Here is a 23123-nt window from a genome sequence, read left to right as displayed (position 1 = left end):
AACCAGGAAGAAATAGAAAGCCTGAACAGACCCATAACCAGTAAGGAGATTGAAACAGTCATTAAAAATCTCCAAACAAACAAAAGCCCAGGGCCAGACGGCTTACCAGGGGAATTCTACCAAACATTTAAAGAACTAATTCCTATTCTTCTGAAACTGTTCCAAAAAATAGAAATGGAAGGAGAACTTCCAAACTCATTTTATGAGGCCAGCATCACCTTGATCCCAAAACCAGACAAGGATCCCATCAAAAAAGAGAGCTATAGACCAATATCCTTGATGAACACAGATGCGAAAATTCTCACCAAAATACTAGCCAATAGGATTCAACAGTACATTAAAAGGATTATTCACCACGACCAAGTGGGATTTATTTCAGGGCTGCAAGGTTGGTTCAACATCCGCAAATCAGTCAATGTGATACAACACATCAATAAAAGAAAGAACAAGAACCACATGATACTCTCAATAGATGCTGAAAAAGCATTTGACAAAGTACAGCATCCCTTCCTGATCAAAACTCTTCAAAGTGTAGGGATAGAGGGCACATACCTCAATATCATCAAAGCCATTTATGAAAAACCCACCGCAAAAATCATTCTCAATGGAGAAAAACTGAAAGCTTTTCCGCTAAGGTCAGGAACACGGCAGGGATGTCCATTATCACCACTGCTATTCAACATAGTACTAGAGGTCCTAGCCTCAGCAATCAGACAACAAAAGGAAATTAAAGGAATCCAAATCGGCAAAGAAGAAGTCAAATTATCACTCTTCGCAGATGATATGATACTATATGTGGAAAACCCAAAAGACTCCACTCCAAAACTGCTAGAACTTGTACAGGAATTCACTGAAGTGTCAGGATATAAAATCAATGCACAGAAATCAGTTGCATTTCTCTACACCAACAACAAGACAGAAGAAAGAGAAATTAAGGAGTCAATCCTATTTACAATTGCACCCCAAACCATAAGATACCTAGGAATAAACCTAACCAAAGAGGCTAAGAATCTATACTCAGAAAACTATAAAGTACTTATAAAAGAAATTGAGGAAGACACAAAGAAATGGAAAAATGTTCCATGCTCCTGGATTGGAAGAATAAATATTGTGAAAATGTCTATGCTACCTAAAGCAATCTACATATTTAATGCAGTTCCTATCGAAGTACCATCCATCTTTTTCAAAGAAATGGAACAAATAATTCTAAAATTTATATGGAACCAGAAAAGACCTCGAATAGCCAAAGGGATATTGAAAAAGAAAGCCAAAGTTGGTGGCATCACAATTCCGGACTTCAAGCTCTATTAAAAAGCTGTCATCATCAAGACAGCATGGTACTGGCACAAAAACAGACACATAGATCAATGGAACAAAATAGAGAGCCCAGAAATAGACCCTCAACTCTATGGTCAACTATCTTCGACAAAGCAGGGAAGAATGTCCAATGGAAAAAAGACAGCCTCTTCAATAAATGGTGCTGGGAAAATTGGACAGCCACATGCAGAAAAATGAAATTGGACCATTTCCTTACACCACACACGAAAATAGACTCAAAATGGATGAAGGACCTCAATGTGAGAAAGGAATCCATCAAAATCCTTGAGGAGAACACAGGCAGCAACCTCTTCGATCGACCTCAGCGGCAGCAACATCTTCCTAGGAACATCGCCAAAGGCAAGGGAAGCAAGGGCAAAAATGAACTATTGGGATTTCATCAAGATCAAAAGCTTTTGTACAGCAAAGGAAACAGTTAACAAAATCAAAACACAACTGACAGAATGGGAGAAGATATTTGCAAACGACATATCCGATAAAGAACTAGTGTCCAAAATCTATAAAGAACTTAGCAAACTCAACACCCAAAGAACAAATAATCCAATAAGAAATGGGCAGAAGACATGAACAGACATTTCTGCAAAGAAGACATCCAGATGGCCAACAGACACATGAAAAAGTGCTCCATATCACTCGGCATCAGGGAAATACAAATCAAAACCACAATGAGATATCACCTCACACCAGTCAGAATGGCTAAAATCAACAAATCAGGAAATGACAGATGCTGGTGAGGATGTGCAGAAAGGGGAACCCTCCTACACTGTTGGTGGGAATGCAAACTGGTGCAACCACTCTGGAAAACAGCATGTAGATTCCTCAAAATGTTGAAAGTAGAACTGCCCTATGACCCAGCAATTGCACTACTGGGTATTTACCCTAAAGATACAAACGTAGTGATCCGAAGGGGCACGTGCACCCGAATGTTTATAGCAGCAATGTCCACAATAGCCAAACTATGGAAAGAACCTAGATGTCCATCAAGAGATGAATGGATCAAGAAGACGTGGTATATATACACAATGGAATACTATGCAACCATCAAAAGAAATGAAATCTTGCCATTTGCGACAACATGAATGGAACTAGAGCATATCATGCTTAGTGAAATAAGTCAAGCGGAGAAAGACAATTATCATATGATCTCCCTGATATGAGGAAGTGGTGATGCAACATGGGGGCTTAAGTGGGTTGGAGAAGAATCAATGAAACAAGATGGGATTGGGAGGGAGACAAACCATAAGTGACTCTTAATCTCACAAAACAAACTGAGGGTTGCTGGGAGGAGGGGGGTTTGGAGAAGGGGGATGTGGTTATGGACATTGGGGAGGGTATGTGCTTTGGTGAGTTCTGTGAAGTGTGTCAACCTGGCGATTCACAGACCTGTACCCCTGGAGATAAAAATATATTTTTATAAAAAATTAAAAATTAAAAAAAAATTAATGATTATGTGTAGAGATGCACAGAAGTGCTTAGTTTAATAAAATGTGAACTAGAAGGCTTTAGGAGAAATAACCTTTTTTTTTTTTTAAACTAGGTGACAGTTAAGACTTCCTTTTCACAAATACTTGGACAGGTAAGTGATTCCTGTTTGATTATGGGTTGCCTTAATCATATTATAAGGCAAGGGTTGCAGACTTTTTTCTGGGAAGGTCCAGATAATAAAATATTAACGAGCTAAATATGGTCTCTTGCTGCTGGAATTTTTGCAGCTGCTTCTTTCTTTTTGACTTTTCTCCTTTTCCTTCTTTTTCCCTCTTCAGTAAAATCCAACACCAATTCTTGGCAGACAAATCTTAGTTGGCCATGCCTGGCTTTAAGGTGATGCTTTCATTCCTAGAGATGAGAGCTGATTCCTGATTGTCAAATTAGTGTTTTTGGCTAATTGAATGTCATATTAAGATTTCATGTTGCACATACTATGCTATAATTCATAGTCCAGTAAAATTTGTAGGCTCTGTTACATAAACACACATTTTCAAATAACTTTTTATGTTGTATGTGCTTAATCTGTAAAATAAAAAGTAAATTATATTAAAAATAAACATGTTGAAATACTTTAAATTTTCTATTTTTTGAGTTGAAATACTTTAAATTTACTGTTGCTTTAGTTCATAAGCAAATAGTGTTATAAAATAATTTATTGTGGGTGTCTCGTTGACTCTGTGGGTTAAGTCACTGCCTTTGGCTCAAGCCATGATCCCAGAGTCCTAGGACCAAGTCCCATATGGGGCTTCCCCTGCTCTGCAGGGAATCTGCTTCTCCTTATTCCCTCTGCCTTCCAACTCCCTCTGCTTGTGCTCTGACTCTCTCTCACTCTCTCTTACTCAACATCATTATAATTTGCGGAATTGTATAACCTGACATGAGTAATAATATTAATTAATCAACAATTATATCTCATTTTAAAACTCACAAAAGTTTTATTGTGTCTTCTATTATTTTTTATTTTTTTGTTGTGGCATAGCATAGCAGAATTTTAAAAATTTAAGTCCTTTAACTGTAATTATAAAACTCACAAATCAAATTAACCCAGAAATTTTTTTAATACTTTTTTTTTTAAGATTTTATTTATTTATTTCACAGAGATCACAAGTAGGCAGCGAGGCAGGCAGAGAGAGCGGGAAGCAGGCTCCCTGCTGGGCAGAGAACCCAATGCGGGCTCCATCCTAGGACCTTGAGATCATGACCTGAGCTGAAGGCAGAGGCTTTAACCCACTTAGCCACTCAGGTGCCCCTAACCCAGAAATTTTTTATATGCATTATCTCATTTGATTCTCACAACAATCTGGTGAGAACTAGATTGTGATTATTATTAAATCTGTGAACATTAGAAAATTCTAAGTTCATATGTAAAATGTGCTACATTAGAAAGAGAAGATTAAATGGTATAAATTGGAAGAGTAGTACCATGGATAGTTATAATAAATTATCTAGCTTGTTAAGGGACCTTTTTTAAGAAAAATTATAGGGGATGGGTTGAAAAAAAAAAAAAGAAAAATTATGTCTTGGCATATAGAGGAAGAATTGATGCTATTATATTTTTAGTATGTCCAAAAGGCATGTTACTGTATACAGTGGTATGGGCTGAAAAATAGCATACTGTCTCATCCATATCATCCCTAGGGCTCATAATTCAGAGTAGTGACAGGAAAAGTCAAGTTATTTTGATACTTGATAGCCAAGCATAATTATATGTCCATCAAATAAGGACATACTAATATTCTTGTTAAGACATGGAAATTGATCTAAAAAACAAAGATATGTAGGTATTACAGGATCAAAGGTGGGTACTTTTTTAAATGTCAAAGAATTTGTGGTAATTAAGTCTTTCCCAAATTACTGAAAGATATGATGCTCTTGCTTCATGTTTGTTTAAAAATTTAGCTTGAGAATGGGAGAATGAATTGATGTAGTATATATTATTCATCTTTTAAAAATAATACATATTTTCATTGTTGCTGATTCAGTCAAAGAAGACTGAGAATAGGAATAAAGAGAAACAACTTGGGAGAATCTTTAGACTTTGCTTAGTTAATTTTCCATCAAATTAGTTTTTTTCTTTCTTTCTTTCTTTTTTACAGAAAAAGGAGAGAAAAATATTTACATGTTCTTTAGTCTATTCTAATGAAAGAGGGCAAAGAATAAAGCTGAAATTACTTTCTCAAGAGAATTATAAAAACTAGTAAGTCATTTCTATATAGGAATGAAGACTAATATTGCTAAATCTTTAGATTTTAAGAGAAACTGGAAATCTAGAGTTTTAGATAAAACTTTTTAAATTTTTTAAATGTTGGCATCTAATTTGAAATGTAAAGAAATACTGTGCCAAATACTAAACCAAATCAAGCGTCTACAATTTGAATATGTTCCATAGTGGCCAGTTTATGATTGTGGATTTTGTCATATCTTATACGAGCTGTGGCTGTAGCCGAGTAGAATAGTTAATACTCACAACAGTGATAGCCATTACAAGGAACTGCCATGTTCAGAATACTATAATAGAAACTCCTAGAAGATTTCCAAAGACAGTGAAGAGTATCAAAGGTTAATAATAACAGCTATTTTCTGATCACCTACCTGTGCCAGTTACTGTGCCAAATGCTTTATACAACTGAACACATTTAAGCCTCAAACTCCCTGTGAGATAAGTGCTATTTATCTCCATTTTGTAAATAAAGGCACAGGGAGAAGGGGGGGTAAAGTAACATGTCCAAGGACACAGAGCTAGCGAGAGGCAGAGCTATAATCTAAATCCAGAAGGCTGACTGTAAGCCTGCTATGCTGCTCAACTTCTGTACTGTTTTCTTTTCTTATCTTTTTAAAAATTATTTAGAAATTTTAATGCTTCTGATAGCATTTCCTTATATAATAAAACTATTTAGATAATGTCATATCTAGATAGTATTCGATATATTTTTAAATGTAATATTTTTAAATTCAGTTTTGCTGTAAGAAAAGAGTCACATCAAAATTCAGAAACAGAATTGTTGTGGGGAAAAACCCCACTTTAGATTCCAGGCTTAAAAATTTAAATTATACATTGAGAAATCTATGTTACACATTTAAAAATGATGATGAAACTATTTATATTTATGGCTTTATTATTATATTAATTTGATATTGCCGCTATAAGAAATTACCACAAACTTAGTGTTTTTACACAAATTCATTATCCTATAGTTCTGGAGATCAGAAATTGAAAATGGGTTTCCAGTAAAGATGTTAGGTGTTAGCAGGGTTGTGTTTCTTTTTTCTTTTTTTCTTTATTCTTCTTCTTTTTTTTTTTTTTTTAGATTTTATTATTTATTTGACAGAGAGAGAGACAGAGAGGGCATGCAAGTAGGGGAAGTGAGAAAGGGAAAAGCAGGCATCCTGCTCAGCAGGAAGCCTGATGCGAGGCTCAGTCCCAGGACCCTGGGATCATGGCACAGGGAGTTCTAGTTTCAAAGGCAGATGGTTAATGACTGACCCACCCAGGTGCCCAGGGTTGTGTTTCTTCCGGACACTCTGGGAAATCACGTTTGTTTGCCATTTCCAGCTTCTATAGGCTGCCTGCACTTCTTGACTTGTCCCTTCCTTCTTCTTCAAACCCAGCAATGGCAAGTAGGGCCTTCTTATATCAAATCATTGTGAATCTGACTCTTCTCTTTTCCTGCCTCCCAGGACCATTGGCATATAGTTGCTCATAATATGTTCTTATGATTGTATAATTTCTTTGGTGTTGGTTGTGATCTCTCCTCTTTCATTCATGATTTTATTAATTTGGGTTCTTTCTCTTCTCTTTTTGATAGGTCTGGCTAGGGGTTCAATCTTAAATTCTTTCAGAGAACCAGCTCCTAGTTTGGCTGATCTGTTCTACTGTTCTTTTGGTTTTTATTTCATTGATTTCTGTTGCTCTTTAATTTCTCTTCTCCTGCTGGGTTTAGGCTTTTTTTGCTGTTCTTTCCCAGCTCCTTTAGGTATAGGTAGGGTCAGGTTGTAGACTTGAGACCTTTCCTGTTTCTTGAGAAAGGCTTGGACCTTTCCTGTTTCTTGTATTTTCTTAGAAAATACATCTTTGCTGTATCCCAAAGATTTTGAACAGTTGTGTTTTCATTTTCATTTGCTTTCATGAATTTTTTAATTCTTTAATTTCGTGGTTGACCCATTCATTCTTTAGTAGGATACTCTTTAGCCTCCATGAATCTGAGTTCTTTCCAACTTTCCTCTTGTGATTGAGTTCTAGTTTCAAAGCATTGTGGTCCGAAATTATGCAGAGAATGATCCCAGTCTTTTGGTACCATTTGAGACCTGATTTGTGACCCAGGATGTGATCTGTTCTGGAGAATGTTCCAAGTGCACTGGAGAAGAATGTGAACTCTTTTGCTTTGGGATGGTATGTTCTGAATATATCTGTGATGTCCATCTGGTTCAGTGTGTCATTTAAAGCCTTTATTTCCTTGTTGATCTTTTGCTTAGATGATATGTCCATTTCAGTGAGGGGGGTGTTAAAGTCCCCTACTATTATTGTATAACTGTTGATGTGTTTCTTTGATTTTGTTATTAATTCATTTATATAATTGGCTGCTCCCATGTTAGGGGCATAGATATTTTAAAACAGATGTTTAAAATTGTTAGATCTTCTTGTTGGACAGAACCTTTAATTATGTATGATGTAGTGTCCTTCCTCATCTCTTATTATAGTCTTTGGTTTAAAATCTAATTTGTCTGATATAAGGATTGCCACCCAGCTTTCTTCTGATGTCCATTAGAATGGTAAGTGTTTTTCCACCCCCTCACTTTAAGTCCAGAGGTGCCTTTGGGTCTAAATTGTGTCTCTTGCAGACAGCCTGTTGGTGGGTCTTGCTTTTTATTGAATCTGATACCTTTGTCTTTTGATTGGGGCATTTAGCCATTTACATTCAGGGTAACTGTTGAAAGATAAGAATTTAGGGCCATTGTATTATCTGTAATGTGACTGTCACTGTATATTGTCTCTGTTCCTTTCTGGTCTGTGTTACTTTTAGGCTCTTTCTTGGCTTAGAGGACCCCTTTCAATATTGTCTGTAGGGCTGGTTTTGTGTTCTTGCAAATTCTTTCAGTTTTTGTTAATCTTGGAAGTTTTTTTTAATTTTTCATTCTATTTTCAGTGACAGCCTAGCTGGATATAGTTTTCTTGGCTGCATATTTTTCTCATTTAGTGCCTTGAATATATCATGCCAATCCATTCTGGCCTGCCAGGTCTCTGTGGATAGGTCTGCTGCCAATTTAATATTTCTACTGTTGTAGGTTACAGATCTCCTGTCCTGAGTTGCTTTCAAGATTTTCTCTTTGTCTCTGAGCCTTGTAAGTTTTACTATTAGATGACAGGGTGTTGACCTATTTTTATTGATTTTGAGGGGGAATTCTCTTTGCTTCCTGGATTTTGATGCCTGTTTCCTTCCCCAAATTAGAAAATTCTTTTTCCATAACAATTTGCTCCAGTATACTTTCTGCCCCTCTCTCTCTTTCTTCTTCTGGGATCCCAGTTATTCTAATATTGTTTCATCTTATGGTATCACTTATCTCTCAAATTCTCACCTTGTGATCTAGTAGTTGTTTATCTCTCTTTTATCCAGCTTCTTTATTCTCCATCATTTGGTCTTCTATATCACTAATTCTCTCTTCTGCCTCATCTATCCTTGCAGTTAGAGCCTCCATTTTTTATTGTACCTCATTAATAGCCTTTTTTATTTCAATTTGGTTAGATTTTAGTTCTTTTATTTCTCCAGAAAGGGATTCTCTGGTATCTTCTATGCTTATATCAAGCCCAGCTAGTATCTTTATAATCATCATTCTGAACTCTAGTTCCAACATCTTACTAATGTCTGTATTGATTATGTCTCAGGCAGTTGGTACTACCTCTTGTTCTTTTTTTTTTTGAGGTGAGTTTTCCCAGTTTGTCATTTTGTCCAGAGAAGAATAGATGAATAAGAGAACAAAATACTAAAACAACCCCCAGAATAATATACACTAAACAAATCAGAATAGACCCAAAACAGCGGGGTGGCGGGGGGGGGGGGGGGGGGGGAGAAAAAGGCAAAAAAAAAAAAAAAAAAAGCATATGATCAGGCTGGTGAATAGAACAGAGCCACACACTAGATGTTGGTCTTTAGAAGAAACTGCCTCCCAAAATTTAAAAAAAAAAATTTATATATATATATACCAAAATAAGGGTAAGTACGATGAAGAGATGGAATATGACTATAAAGATGAAAATTAAAGATTTTATAAAAGTGATAAGAAGTTGGTTGAAAAAAGAAAAAAAAAGATTAAAAAGGAGAGAATGTGATCAGGCTGGAGACTAGGACAAAGCCATATACTAGATTTAGGATATATTTTGGTCTGTTGGAAGAAACTGTATCCCAAAAGTTTAAAGAAAGAAAAACTTAAATAATACAAAAAATAAGGTTAAATACAATGAAAGGATAGAATATAACTGTGAAAATGAAAATGAAAATGGATTTTTAAAAGGGAATTAAGATGTTGTTTGAAAAAAGAAGAAAAATTTTAAAAAATAGAAAAAGAAAAAAGAAAATTAAAAAACTAACTTTGAAAGACTAAAGAATCATGGGGGGAAAGCCATGAATTCTATCTGCTATATTCCTCTAGCACTGGAGTTTTGCAGTTCTCATTGTTTGGTAAACTTCGTCTTGGCTGATTGTTCTTGCTGATCTTCTGGAGCAGGGGCCTGTTGCAGTGATTCTCACATGTCTTTGCCTGATGCGGAATTGCACCACCCCTGCCAGGGGCCAGGCTAAGCAATCTGCTCAGGTTTGCTGTCTGTACCTTTTGTCCCCTGAAAGCTTTCCATACAGCTTTGGAGGATAAGAATGAAAGTGGTGGCCTCCCAATCTCTGGCCCCAGAGGAACTGAGAACTCAGGGCCCCCCTCCCCAGGGAGCCTTCAGAGAAAAGCAATCACTCCTGTCTCCCTGGTTTCCGGCCCCACTCCATGCTCACCTGGCCTGTGTGACCGAGCATTTCTGTCTCTGGCACACAACCCCATTTGGAATTTCCAAACCTAGCAGATTCCTGTGGTTTGCCCCCACACCACTCCTCCTGGGGAGGAAGGAAAGTCTCCCTGGACCTGCTGCTTGTTGGGTCCTTGCTCGAAGAATAGTGGCCCAACTGTGCCACGGATTGTGGTTTAAGGCAGCCCTGAGCTGAGAGCCCACTCTTCAGCTCCATCTTTGCAGCCAGCTTCCCTGCTCCAATATTTGGGACCTCTGCCCGAGTTCTGCCCAGTCTTTCTGTGACCCTGAGAGTCCTGAGACCACACTGTCCCAGGGAGGATTCTACCCCCGGCTTAGCTACTAGAGCGACGTCCCTCAGTGGAGCAGACTTCTAAAAGTTCAGATTTTGTGCTCTGCTGCTCTTTCGCTTGCTGGTAGCCAGTTGATGGAAGCTCCCTCCCCCCGTGGTGTATCTTCCAAATTATTGCCTCAGATTCACTTCTCCACACGTCCTACCTTCTAGAAGGTGGCTACTTTTCTGTTCATAGAATTGCTGCTATTCTTCAATCCCCTGTTGAGTTTGTAGTAGTTCAGAATGGTTTGATAACTATCTAGCTAAATTCCTGGAACCAGATGAAATTTAAGTCTCCTACTCCTCTACCATTTCTCCTCCCCCTCTCCTTTTTTTTTTTTTTAAAGATTTTATTTATTTATTTGACAGACAGAGATCACAAGTAGGCAGAGAGGCAGGCAGAGAGAGAGCTGGGAGAAGCAGGCCCCCTGCTGAGCAGAGAGCCTTATGCAGAACTCAATCCCAGGAACCTGGGATCAACCCGATGAGTCACCCAGGCGCCCTTCCTTTTTTCTTTTTTAAGATTTATTTAGGAGCGCAAGTGTGTGCAGTGCACGCGTACACACACAGGAGAGAACCTCAAGCAGACTCCCTGCTAAGTGGGGTACCCCCCCCCATGGGGTCTCCACCTCGGGCTCAACCCCACGACCCTTGAGATCATGACCTGAGCGAAAATCAGTCAGATGCTTAACCAGCGAGCCACCCAGGCACCCCTGTTTCTGTACTCTTGATAACTAAAGTATGCTATATGTTTTCTACCAGGTCATTAGCAGGCATTGAGTATCATTTAATTTTTAAAACTCTATAGCTAAAAAATGCTAACCATTTAATTTTTAAAACTTTATAGCTAAAAAATGCTAACCATTATTTGAGCTTTCCATGAGTCATAATCAGTCATTGTAGATTATAATAACGAATACAATAATGAAAACACTTGAAATGTTGCAAGGAATCTCAAAGTATGACACAGAGTGAGCAAATGCTATTGGAAAAATGGCCCTGATAAACTAGTTCAATCCAGTTGCCACAAATGTTCAATTTGTAAAAAATTCAATTATCTCCAAAGTGCAGTGAAGCAAAAACAATAAAATGAAGTATGCTTGTAATAGCAGCTAATATTTTGTGATAGCTTAACATGTTTGAGTTAATACTGTAAATGCTTTACACAAGTGAACATCCTTAAACTTTAAAATCACCTATAAGGTAAGTACCGTATTGTCCCCATTTTACTGATGAGGACAATAAGAGTTAATGAGAAACTTGTTTGTCTATTAACTTTCTTTTTTTTAAGATTTTATTTATTTATTTTCAAGAGAGAGTGTGCATGCATGCAAGGGACAGAGGGAAAGGGGAAGAGAGAATCTCAGTCATGCTCCATGCCAAGCGTGGAGCCTGACACCAGGCTTGATCACATCACCCTGAAATTATGACCTGAGCCAAAATCAAGAGTTGGATGCTTGACCAAATAAGCCACCCATGTTCCCCTATTTGTCTATTAGGTTTTTAATTGTGCAAGTTGTGGGCTCCCTGTGCCTGAATTTCTTCATCTGTAAAATAGGGATAAGAATTACCTCAAAGGATTTTGGGAGGAGAGAGTGAGATAACACATATAAAATGTTTAGTATCATGCCTGGACTATATTAAATGCTCAATAAATGTACCTTGTTAAAAAAGTCTGTAGTATATGCTACTCTACTGCGTATTTTTTTGTTGCACCTTTATGAAAAATTCTGATTACATGTTTCTAACATACTGTATATTTTTGATATTTATTTTACGTAGAGTTTTGATACCCATTACTGGAAGTACCTCTGTGGCCATGTCAGGGAAAATATAAAGTGAAGAAAGACACTTTTATTTCATGTGAAAGTACATTAATTTCATTAACATGAATATTCAGAAGTTGCCCTGTGATTTGCCTGTTTTCTAGGTAGTTCGATTTCACGGAGGAGCTCTTCCTGCTTATGTTACATCTAGTATCCTTCTTGCTTATGGAGGACAGTTATATTCTCTTTTCTCAACAGGTAAGAATGTTTCTATTCCTCCTCCCCATCTCTCTCCACCCCTTTTCTCCAAGTTCTTCATTACTACTTATTTGTCTCTCATGTGGCTGAGTTCATGACCCGTCTCTCCAGTTTACAGGCATTTCAGATCCTCTGGTTTTAGGAGATCCCCAAGAAGATTCCTTACTTAGCTTTTCCATTTTACACTTTAGTGCCTGAAATTTTTTCCCTTTATTCTGATGATATCTTAAGAGGGAGAGTCTCCTTGATGGGGATCTTGTTCCCCATTCCATCCCTAGTACCTAATGTAGTGCCAGGCACATAGTAGGCATTCAGTGTAATGTTTGGGCTGTTCCACTACATCAGTTAGGTCCTGAATGGAAAAACTGAGAGTTTATTTTAATGAAGAGACTGTTTCAAAGGTATGGGTAGGGTTAAGAGAAACCAACAAGAAATGATTAAGTGCCAGGTTAGCAGTAGAGCCGTCTGATACTCCTCGTTTTCAGGGCAAGGGAGTGAGCAAGCCTAGAGGGCTGTAGTGGAGGGCAGCATTACTACAGCTATAGCCACTGTCAAGCTGTGGCTCAGCAGGGGGAAAAGGCAGGGAAATACATATACGAACCTTATTTCCTCTTATCAGTGCCTATAATTCATTGCACCTAAGTCAGCCTCCCAGAGCTCAGAACAAAGTAAGGGTGGAGAATGAATCCGGAGATCCCGATTAGAATATACACTGCATTGGACAAAACCTTTCCTAGAGGATAGCAATGAAAATAGTTTCCCAGGAGCCTGCTTTATAAAGCCCTCACACATTGTTGGGCTTGGGTTGTAATGAAGGGAGATGAGATAGGAAAAGACAGTGGATCAAAATACATAAAAATAGTCCAAAAATATCCCTACCCTTTCCTCTTGCCAAGTCCTTCTGCAGCTACTGATTTCCTTTCAATGACTTACAATTTCAAGTCTGCCTTTAGTATTCATTTTAACCTTCATATGCTGCTTTTGGGAATGTGAAATGGTATAGATGCTTTGGAAAGTAGGTTGGCAGTTACTCTGTGACTCAGGAACTGTACTTCTAGGTATATATCCAAGAAAAATGTGAACAGATACCCACACTAAACCTGTGCACCCATGTTCACAGAAGCACTGTTCATATCCAAAAAGCAGAAACAACCCAAGTATTCATCAGCTGATAAACACATAACTAGAGTGTGCTGACACCTGCTAACACATGGATGAATCTTGGAAACACACCAAAAAAAAGGAGCCAGTCACAAAGGACTGTACATTATATGATTTTGTTTATAGGAAATGTTAAGAATAGGCCTTTCTTTAGAAACAAAGTAAATTAATTGTTCCCTGGGAGCAGGTGACAGTTAAGGAGAACAAGTTTGTTTTGGGAGTAATGAAAATGTTCTGAGACTGATTGTGGTGATGAAGGCATAACTGTGAATATACTTAAAACCACTAAATTGTGTGTACTTTGAATGAATTGTGTGGTATAAGAATTACATCTCAGTTAAGTTGTTTTTTAAAAAAATCATGTTTGGAGCTTTGTGAAAATGCAAATGGTGAAACCATTTGGCTTCCTGAAGTTGTTTCAGAAGTGATTGTGTACTCTTACATATGATCTATTAAGTTACAGTAATTTCTAATCTGTGAAGAGAGTCTTTTATGATAATTGTGATCCTTGCTTTCTCTGACATGAAATATGTTGCTTTTACAATGCAGTCAATGTATGATATGACTCATAGTTACTATTTTTTTTTTAATCACCAGGTCATTGCTTAGAATATGCTACTGTGTTGGATAAAGAAGCCAAGCCATACAAAGTTGATCCTTTTGTAATTATGATTAAGTTTCTGTTGGGGTAAGTTTTATTATCTGTGATAATGATTTTAATTATTTTATATATATGAAACATGTTTAATTATTTTTATATATAAGACATGTTTCATTTATATAATAGGGGCATATATATATAGGGGCATAGTATGCTCCATAATGATATATAAATACTCATACAAATATGGCAATTGTCTTATTTTATTAAATGGGATTTTTAGTCAGAGTCCTAATAGGTATATCAACATTTACTTTGATATTATAACCATTTCAAAAGTAATTATAGAAATTATATATATATGTATCAGTTATAGAAACTTAATCTGTAAATATACCAAACTTCTTAAATTTGCAAAGGGATACATATGGTCTGTAATTTTTGAGTATCCCAAATTCATGAGTGCAAACTGTTATAGGATATTTGTGAAACAGTGCTTCAGATCACTTTTTATTCCCATACAAAGTGTATTTTAGATCTCTACCACACTTAGCATTCCATTTTTAATTTATTCTTATTTTGTGTTTTATGCTGAGAACAGGTATACATTAGATCTCTTTTCATTAGTTATTACAATTAGCTGTTGATTTTCTAGCTTAAAAAAAAGACAACTTATTTATTACAAGGAACAGCATTGATACTCAGGGCTCAGATCCTTGAAGATCAGTAGACTTACTTGGAAGATAAATAACTTTTTCTCTACAAGGAATTGAAATTGGTTTTTCAGTATAAGTACACATTGAGTATCATGAAACTTAGAGGACTCTAATGTATGGCCAGATACCTCAGATATTAAATATTTGAATGTCAGTTGTTGATTTTTTTCTTTTATTGTATGTTTTCTTTTATTCACAGATATAAATGGTTTGAGGAGTTATGGGATGTGTTAATGTTACCAGAATTAGATGCCATCGTTTTAACCAGTCAGAGTATGTGTTTCCCCCTTGTATCCTTGATTCTCTTTCTGTTTGGAACATGTACTGCCTACTGGGGTGGCCTACTGTCTTCTACATCTGTGAGACTCCTTTCTTCATTGTGGCTAGCTTTGAGAAGGTAAAGAATGACTGAAAGCTTTCTTATTGCTCTTAAGGAAAAAAGTGTATTTTGATAGGGAACCTCAGAATTAGTTGGCTTTAACTAAACTCTAATTTCTAAGGAAAGAAACCTTAGAAAGAAAAGAAGTTCACTTCTTCTAGAAAAACTAGAAAAACATGGGTTAGTGTTAAAAGTTATATCTTTGTTAAAGATAATCATTCAGGGGCACCTGGCTGGCTCAGCCAGAGGAGCATGCAAGTCTTGATCTAGGGGTCATGGGTTTGAGCCCGACGTTGGTGTAGAGATTAATGAACTAAATAAAAACTTTTATTTTTAAAAAAAGATAATCATTTATTGCATGTTAAATTCTGTTTGAGTTAATGCCAAGAGTTAATCAAAAACGTTTGACAGAGGGATGCCTTACTGGCTCAGTCAGTAGAGTATATGCCTTTTGAACTCAGGGTCATGAATTTGAGCCCAGCATTGGGAGTAGACATTACTTTAAAAAGTGACAGATTACAGAATTATTTTTAATTTTTATGATTGTAAATCTTTTGAAGGAAGAAATATTTATCTGGTAATGCTTTTATATGTTGACTTCCAGTCACACCTGAGAGCAAGAGAATTCCAGTCAAGATACTTAAGATCAGATTAGATGAAATGCAAAAAAAATTCCAAAAACATTGCCTAGAGTTTTATTTTGGATCCAAAGACAAAGTTTGAAGCTACTGATAGGCTTTTCTGGTAAACCACTGACCTTATTTCTCTTGCCTCTGCTCCTCACCGGACATGTTACGTGATTTACTGTCACAGAGGGGATTACGGTGTGATGCTTCTTCCTTCACCCTTCTGAGGTGCTTCTGACACTAATAGCTTCATAAGTCTGAGTGATCTTGAGACTTTAAGAAATAGAAAACTGTTTTTCCTCCTGTCAAGATAGGAAATATATATGACACAGGGCCTATAATTAATGATTATTTTTAGCAGCATTTTTTCTAACTTAGTACAAATATCAGCCATACTGTATCTAAATGAAAGAGGAGCTGTCACAGTGTGTTACAGAATATACAAATATATGTCATCCCTTGCTTTTATGAGAAAATATTTTACTGCTTACCTTGTGATACTTGCATATTAATAAGCAGGAGAACCTAGCAGAGTACTGTATTGTTTTCTTTCTTAATATGACTGTATAAACAACTGTTAATATTCTTTTAATAGCTTTATTCTTGTTTTTTTTCCAGGCCCCCTGAACTTCCTAAAGATATCAAAATGATATCAGCAGATTTGCCCTTTTTGACAATTGTTTTGATCATAGTAGGTTGGACAACTTGTGGAGCTTTTGCCATACTGCTTACTTATCTTTATTATGTGTTTAAGGTATGTCACATCACTGAAGTCAGAATAACTAGGCTTTGTGACAGGCAGACATAGAATTTCCTGTAGGTGTTGTTAACGAAAATTTTAACTATAGCTGTAGTAACCTGTTATTTAAGGTTTAAGTGTAGAAGGTTTTCTTAAACATCTTAGTTATTTAAAATATATGATTAACTACGGAGCTGAAATTATTAATCTGAGTTCAGTTAGTAAAAACAAAATAAGGGGAGACTATCTAATCTGTTTCACATTGCTTCTTGCTCTTGCAAGTAGTATCAACTTTTTAAAAAGCATTTTATTTAGAGCAGTTTTTATTCATACCTTCTTTTGAACAAGGGTAATAGACAAAAAGTTATGTCACTGGGATCAAGCTATCAATTGTGCTGACATAATGTAGAATGTTACACATGTTGCTGGAGAATCAGAAGACAAAAATAATTAGCCTAATAATTTTACTGAGGAAGTGAAAAACTTCCAAGAAGGCTGATAGCAGGAAAATCTAGGTTATACAACTACATATTCTCCACATTAAACTTAGGTAGAGACAGTTGATACCAGAATGGATAATCATTTTCTTTTTTAAACAATGGTTTATTTACATCTGCTTTTAACACTAATATATGTACATTATATAATCTGTTTTCCAAAGGAATTTGTGTCCATCAGAAAAATCTGTTTACTACTTTGATTTATAAATATGATAGTTTTAGCTTTTTAAATTGGATATTTCAAATAATTGACCCAATGAACAAAACTGGCTAAATACTAAACTGGCTAAATACTTAGCCATAAGCAAACCTAACAAATTAAACCTAGAGATTTTCTGAGGTTCTTGTAAGCATTTCACCATATATAATTGAGTTCAGATTTTCAAAAATTAAAAATAGATAAGACACGTTAAATTCTTTATACTATACTGAAGATAATCAATATTTTACTCACAGGATGCTAAGTTATTAGAGCAAAGCATATTTAAACATAAGTTCTCAGAATACAGAGGTATAATAATATATCACACTCTGGAAGTTTTATTATTTTGTTGTTTTTTAGTCCTTAATAGCAAGTTTGTGTAGTTATTATTTACCTTTTCTGAAAGAATATTTGTTTGTTTGTTTTTTAAGATTTTATTTATTTGACAGAGATCACAAGTAGGCAGAGAGGCAGGCAGAGAGAGAGAAAGGGAAGCAGGCTCCCGGCTGAGCAGAGATCCCGATGCGGGGCTCCATCCCAGGACCCTGAGATCATGACCTGAGCTGAAGGCAGAGGCTTTAACCCACTGAGCCAGCCACCCAGGCACCCTGAAAAATATTTGTAAAAGTTTAAATGTATTTTTAGTTAGATTTCTTTAAATTTCAGATTAGTGTTTCTCAGTTGTAATAAAAATGGTTTTTTTGTTTCAAAGTAAAAGTGAAATTAAACAGTTTTTTTCTTTTTTCCTAGATTGTTCATCTGCAAGCCAGCATAACAATGTACAAAAATAGCCAGACTGTGGTAAGTTTTATTTTCAAAACTCTACATCACTTTAATATAAAAGAACGTGGGGAAATAAAGATTTTTTTAAGTTAGGATTTTACGGTGTCTAAAAAAGGTGTCATGAATTTAAGTAACTAAAAAAATTGAACCTATTTAGATTGTCTGATTTTAATTTTGTTGTTGTTGTTAAAGAGAGTAAGCATGTGGTGGGGGGGGGCAGGGAGTGGTAACAGGGAGGAGCAGAGGGAGAGGGAGAGAGAATCTCAAGCCTCAAGGCCCCAACACCCCCGATGCAGGGCTTGATTTCACGACCCAAAGATCATGACCTGAGCCAAAGTAAAGAGTGCAATGCTTAACCAGCTGAGCCATCCAGGTGCCCCTGTCTGATTTTAATTTGATCTTTATCAGTATTTATGTCATGTTTGTTGTTACAAATTATCTCTTAAATTTTTAGTAATTACTTAGAGGATCTAGTCTCAGCAATGGAAATAGCAAGTCATGGGATGAAAATTTTATAACTAATAACTGCTTTAAATTACACTGAGCAAGGTAATTTCAATATTTTATTTCAGTTTGATTAGAAAGATGTGGTTATTTAGCTGTTAAATAATTGAGTATGATTCTGAGTAAAATAATAAACCTAAATTTTAACATCTTAGTAATTTTACTATATTGCTTTATAGAATCCCAAACACTCTAGAAGAAGTGAAAAAAAATCAAATCACCATAAAGACTCTACAGTACACCATCTTCGTTTATCTGCCAGTGATGCCGAAGATAGTCTGCGCATGCACAGTACTGTGATCAACTTATTAACATGGATTGTATTGCTCAGCATGCCGTCTTTAATTTATTGGTTAAAGAATGTCAGGTGTGTTTTATTTGTATAATTGTAATTTATGTGCTTCAAACAATAAGTATCTGTAAGTAGAAATTTACAAGATTTCTAATGATCCATAAAACTTGCTCAAGAATAGGAAGCTATATGTATCTCCTGAAATTTATTTTGAATATATGCATATGGTTCCCTTACTGTGAGAATATAAACTTCCTCAAAATCTGACTAAAAGAGGGAAGTTGTATTGTATTATTTTACCTTTAATCTTCTGTGAGTCTAGATATTATGTGAAAATGTGCATTTTGTTTTATTTACTTAAAGTACTCATAATGCTTAGTGCTTAGGTATTTTTCAATTTATAATAAGTTTTATGTTTTCTTAAATTTCGAAGTAAGAAAATACCTACATTTAAAAAGATTAGAAATAATGAAAAAAAAAAAGGCGTAGTTTTCTATTTGAATATCAAACATTGAACTAAAGTAAATGACCAGCTATTTTACCACTAAAACAATTTTTGCCTTATCACGTGATAATTGTTTTAGGTTAAATCAGAGTGTGAAAATGCCCTCTAAGATTATTTCTAGAATATTTAGTTATTGGTAAGTATTTTTTAAAAGGCTACCTTATCCCAGTAATAACTGATCCCCTACTCAATACGGTTTTCAGAAATAATATAAAAATTTCAAATTATCTAAATACTGGAAATATTTTTTTCAAAAGCCAAGTAAGTTTGATAAATTAGATCAACAGATTACGAGATGTTAATATACTTCCCTTGTCCCTCATTATAGTCAAGATCAGATTTTTGCTCACAAGTATGGGGAGAAATTACTTGAGGAGTATGAATTTATGATTCTGAAAAGCTATAGATGCCTCAGTGTCCATAAAGGCCAGAGATGAGAATTTGTGGATTTTTAAAACTAGGGACAGTTGCTTTATGTAAACCTTCATTTTTTTCATTGTTTTTTTGTCATTAAAAGGAAGTGTTTCCATATTGGATATTTTCATTTCCTTTAGTAGTTTCTGAACATAGTTCTCCATGTAAAACTTCAAGTATAAAGATAATTTGTAGCAAAGTTATTTGCCAAAGATTTCATGAGCAATATATTTAGAACTCTCCTATCTATGAAATGTTTCGCAATTAATTTCTTATATTTAAAATGATTAGGTGTGCTTTTGATTTATGAGGGTTTTGTCTCTTTGGTATAGGTATTACTTTAAACTTAATCCTGATCCATGTAAACCTTTGGCATTTATCCTTATTCCAACTATGGCAGTTCTTGGAAATACTCACACTGTTTCAATAAGATCCAGGTATAATAGTTTAATCTTTGTTTTTCTCACATTTTTTCCTAGTCTTAATAGCTCTTCTTTTATGTCTGAAATGTGTTCTTTATATCGCAATATTTTGACTGTGTCCAAATATTTGACTAAATATTATGTCTAAATATTTTGAGATATATTCCTAAAGCTAAAGCTGTAATCTTATAGTAAGTATGGTTTGTGTGCAGGTATAATTTATATGGAAGCATATTTTATTTGTTTTCTTTTTTTTTTTTTTTGAAAGATTTTATTTATTTACTTGACAGACAGAGATCACAAGTAGGCAGAGAGGCAGGCAGAGAGAGAGGAGGAAGCAGGCTCCCTGCTGAGCAGAGAGCCTGATGTGGGGCTCAATCCCAGGACCCTGGGATCATGACCTGAGCCGAAAGCAGAGGCTTTAACCCACTGAGCCACCCAGGCGCCCCTATTTGTTTTCTTAACTGTGGGTTTTACTTGTTAGGATAGAATACCTTTTTTTGAAAAAGTTAGCTCTTACAAGATATGATGACTAATAAAATTTGTCTCCATAAGTACAGGAGTGAAGTGAATAGGATTATAGATGAAGTAGGATCGGCCATGATTTGATACTTTTTGAAGTAGGGTGATGAAGTTCATTATACTGTTAGTTCATTTACATAGATGTTTAAAGTTCTCTATAATATTTGACTTTTCATTGACTGGTTTGGTTGTTTGCTCTGGGAACCTGTTTTCAGTTGATTTTGGCAGATGTTTGCAGATTTTCTAAAATGAAGCAGACCTGGGTTTTGACTCTTGGCTCTGCCGTTTAATACCTCTATATCCTTAGACAGATTTCTTAACCCCTCTTATCCTCAGTTTCTCTATTTTTTGAGTAAAAAGTTAATAGTCTTTGCTGATAGCATTTTTCTTTTAGAAAGATTTAGTGTCTTGTTTTAATATTATTCGTGTTAGGAATTAAGGGTTCCTTTTTTATTTGGTTTAGATTTTTTTTGTTTTGTTTTGTTGTTTTTTTTGCTATTATAAGTAAGGTTAAAATAGTTCTGTAGCTATGTCCTACTAAATATTATTTTTAAAAGGATTAGTCTTTAGAGGTAGAATTGCTGAATGAAAAAGTCCAACTAACATTTTTCTGTTGTCAAAATTTAAAAGACTAAACAAAGCTGATTATTTACTTAATAGAAATATTGTTCTCTAGGTAAAATGTGGCTTATATTGATCTTTTTAAAAATTATGGACAGTTAAATTCATTATATGAAAAATTACTTCTAACATTACTTAGAACACCTTCTCAAAACTGTAAAAAAATCAACATATTCTGGTTTTGCCTACAATGTAGTTTACATAATGTATATTTTTCTGTTTCTTTACAGTAAATTGTTGAAGACTACTTCGCAATTTCCACTTCCTCTGGCTATTGGTATAATTGCTTTTGGGTCAGCACATTTATACAGGGTTCCATGCTTCATATTCATTCCTCTTTTACTCCATGCATTATGCAACTTTATATAAGACTGAATTTAAGGAATGATAAAAATAATTTACACATGTAGGGTCAGTAAGAAGAGGGAATGCACAGATTCATCAATGTGGACAGCAAGATCCTTTGGAGAAGACCAGTCTATTTTTACAATATTGAAAATAGGAAATTAGTTTTATAATGCTTGAGAAAAGTTGAAGCATGGTTTTGTTTTGTGGTATGGCATCCACATACTAGTCATTTTTTAAAAAATGGTTAAAAGGGTCTGGTGGCCACTGTTTTTGAGGATTTCTGCATATCAGCTATTCTGCTTGATTGGCCGTAGTGGGGATCTTCTAAATACTCAGTAAATGTAGCATTGCTTGTAATCTCAACTCAAACATTCTCCTCATTTCATCAAACTTTTTCTGAAAACTTGGTTACTTTGTATTTGGTACAACATGCATATTGAGAAATCAGTCTTAAAAGATGGATGAAAAAGGAAAAGATCTATGAAATTCACAACTCTTTGGTTTCTCAAAAATGAAATAACTCAGAGAGTCTTTGGCCGGTTTTTGGCAGCCACAGTGAACAAGGCAGATCTTTTGTTTTCTTACATCTGTGAAATACAACTTTTCATTTTAAGGAGACATGTTTTCTTCTTGGTAACCAATGCAAGATTGGTGAACATAATTTAAACTCAAAACTTACTGAAGTTTTCTCACTACTTTTCAAATACAGATCTCATTTTGTATTCTGGGTGAATATCATGAGACTATTAAAGAAATCTTTTGTTCAATTTAAAGAAAATTGTCCCAGATATTTACTTTATGGTGTTGGAGCAGTACAGTTGTTCAATATATACCATTTCATTTAATTCATTGACCACATGGTTGCCAAAAGTGCCTCAGATCATGATGTATTTTTAAAATAACTAAATTCCAGTGGTTAGAAAAAACTCTAGGTTTGCATAGTTTCTGTCTTCTGTAGGAAAAAAAAGTCAGCATGATCAAGTGGTAGACCGCATTTGATATGCAAAATTATACTATTAATGGAATAACCAACTGTTACCCATTATTTAAGTATAAACAGTATACTTAAATAAATTGGAGGGTTTTGCCACTAGTTTCAACAATGGTATATTAAGTTGCCACGGTGATTAACTTGGTTTGACAGAAAAGAGAGCAATATTTCTATTTCATTTCAAACTTCAGCTCACTTTTAGCTACAGAAGAGTAGGTAATAGAGCTAGGTATCTGCCTTAAGATAGAATAAACTCAGGCTGAGGTATACTTGGCTCATCCTTTAGATGTATATGCTCTACATACCCAAAACCATTTAAGTAAAGCCCGTAAATCCCAGTAATATTTATGAACTTTTGACCTTGTTAGTACCCAGGAATGTCCTAGGGTACCAGATCCATTTTTTCAGCAATTGCTTCTGGATTCCATTATAGCCTCTCAGCTGTTACTGCTTATGGAGGGTTACCCCCACTTCACTGCCTGGAGAGGGTTACCTCACTTACTTACTTCTCAGTTCTTACTTCTCAGTTACTCCTCAGGCCCTTGCTCTTTTGTGGAGTTGAAGAGGATCTCCATGTTATCTGTGAGAGTTTACTTTAATTTAATTT

General features: G+C 35.4%; 1 protein-coding gene across 1 annotated transcript in view; it reads left to right on the top strand.

Annotated features, from left to right (window-relative positions):
• The window catches only part of PGAP1 (post-GPI attachment to proteins inositol deacylase 1), a 79233-nt gene extending 56986 nt beyond the window's left edge, over positions 1-22247 (top strand). The window contains exons 20-28 of the mRNA XM_059393113.1: positions 2876-2914; positions 12097-12190; positions 13949-14039; positions 14868-15065; positions 16292-16427; positions 17865-17915; positions 18581-18768; positions 19945-20049; positions 21408-22247. Of these exons, the coding sequence (XP_059249096.1) occupies positions 2876-2914; positions 12097-12190; positions 13949-14039; positions 14868-15065; positions 16292-16427; positions 17865-17915; positions 18581-18768; positions 19945-20049; positions 21408-21546 (1041 nt within the window). The 3' untranslated portion in view covers positions 21547-22247. The remainder of the gene's footprint in view (positions 1-2875; positions 2915-12096; positions 12191-13948; positions 14040-14867; positions 15066-16291; positions 16428-17864; positions 17916-18580; positions 18769-19944; positions 20050-21407) is intronic.
• The last annotated feature ends 876 nt before the right edge of the window (positions 22248-23123 follow it).

This window comes from Mustela nigripes, chromosome 3, assembly GCF_022355385.1.
Source record: "Mustela nigripes isolate SB6536 chromosome 3, MUSNIG.SB6536, whole genome shotgun sequence".
NCBI classification, from domain to species: domain Eukaryota; kingdom Metazoa; phylum Chordata; class Mammalia; order Carnivora; family Mustelidae; genus Mustela; species Mustela nigripes.
This window is presented reverse-complemented; position numbering and strand designations above follow the sequence as displayed.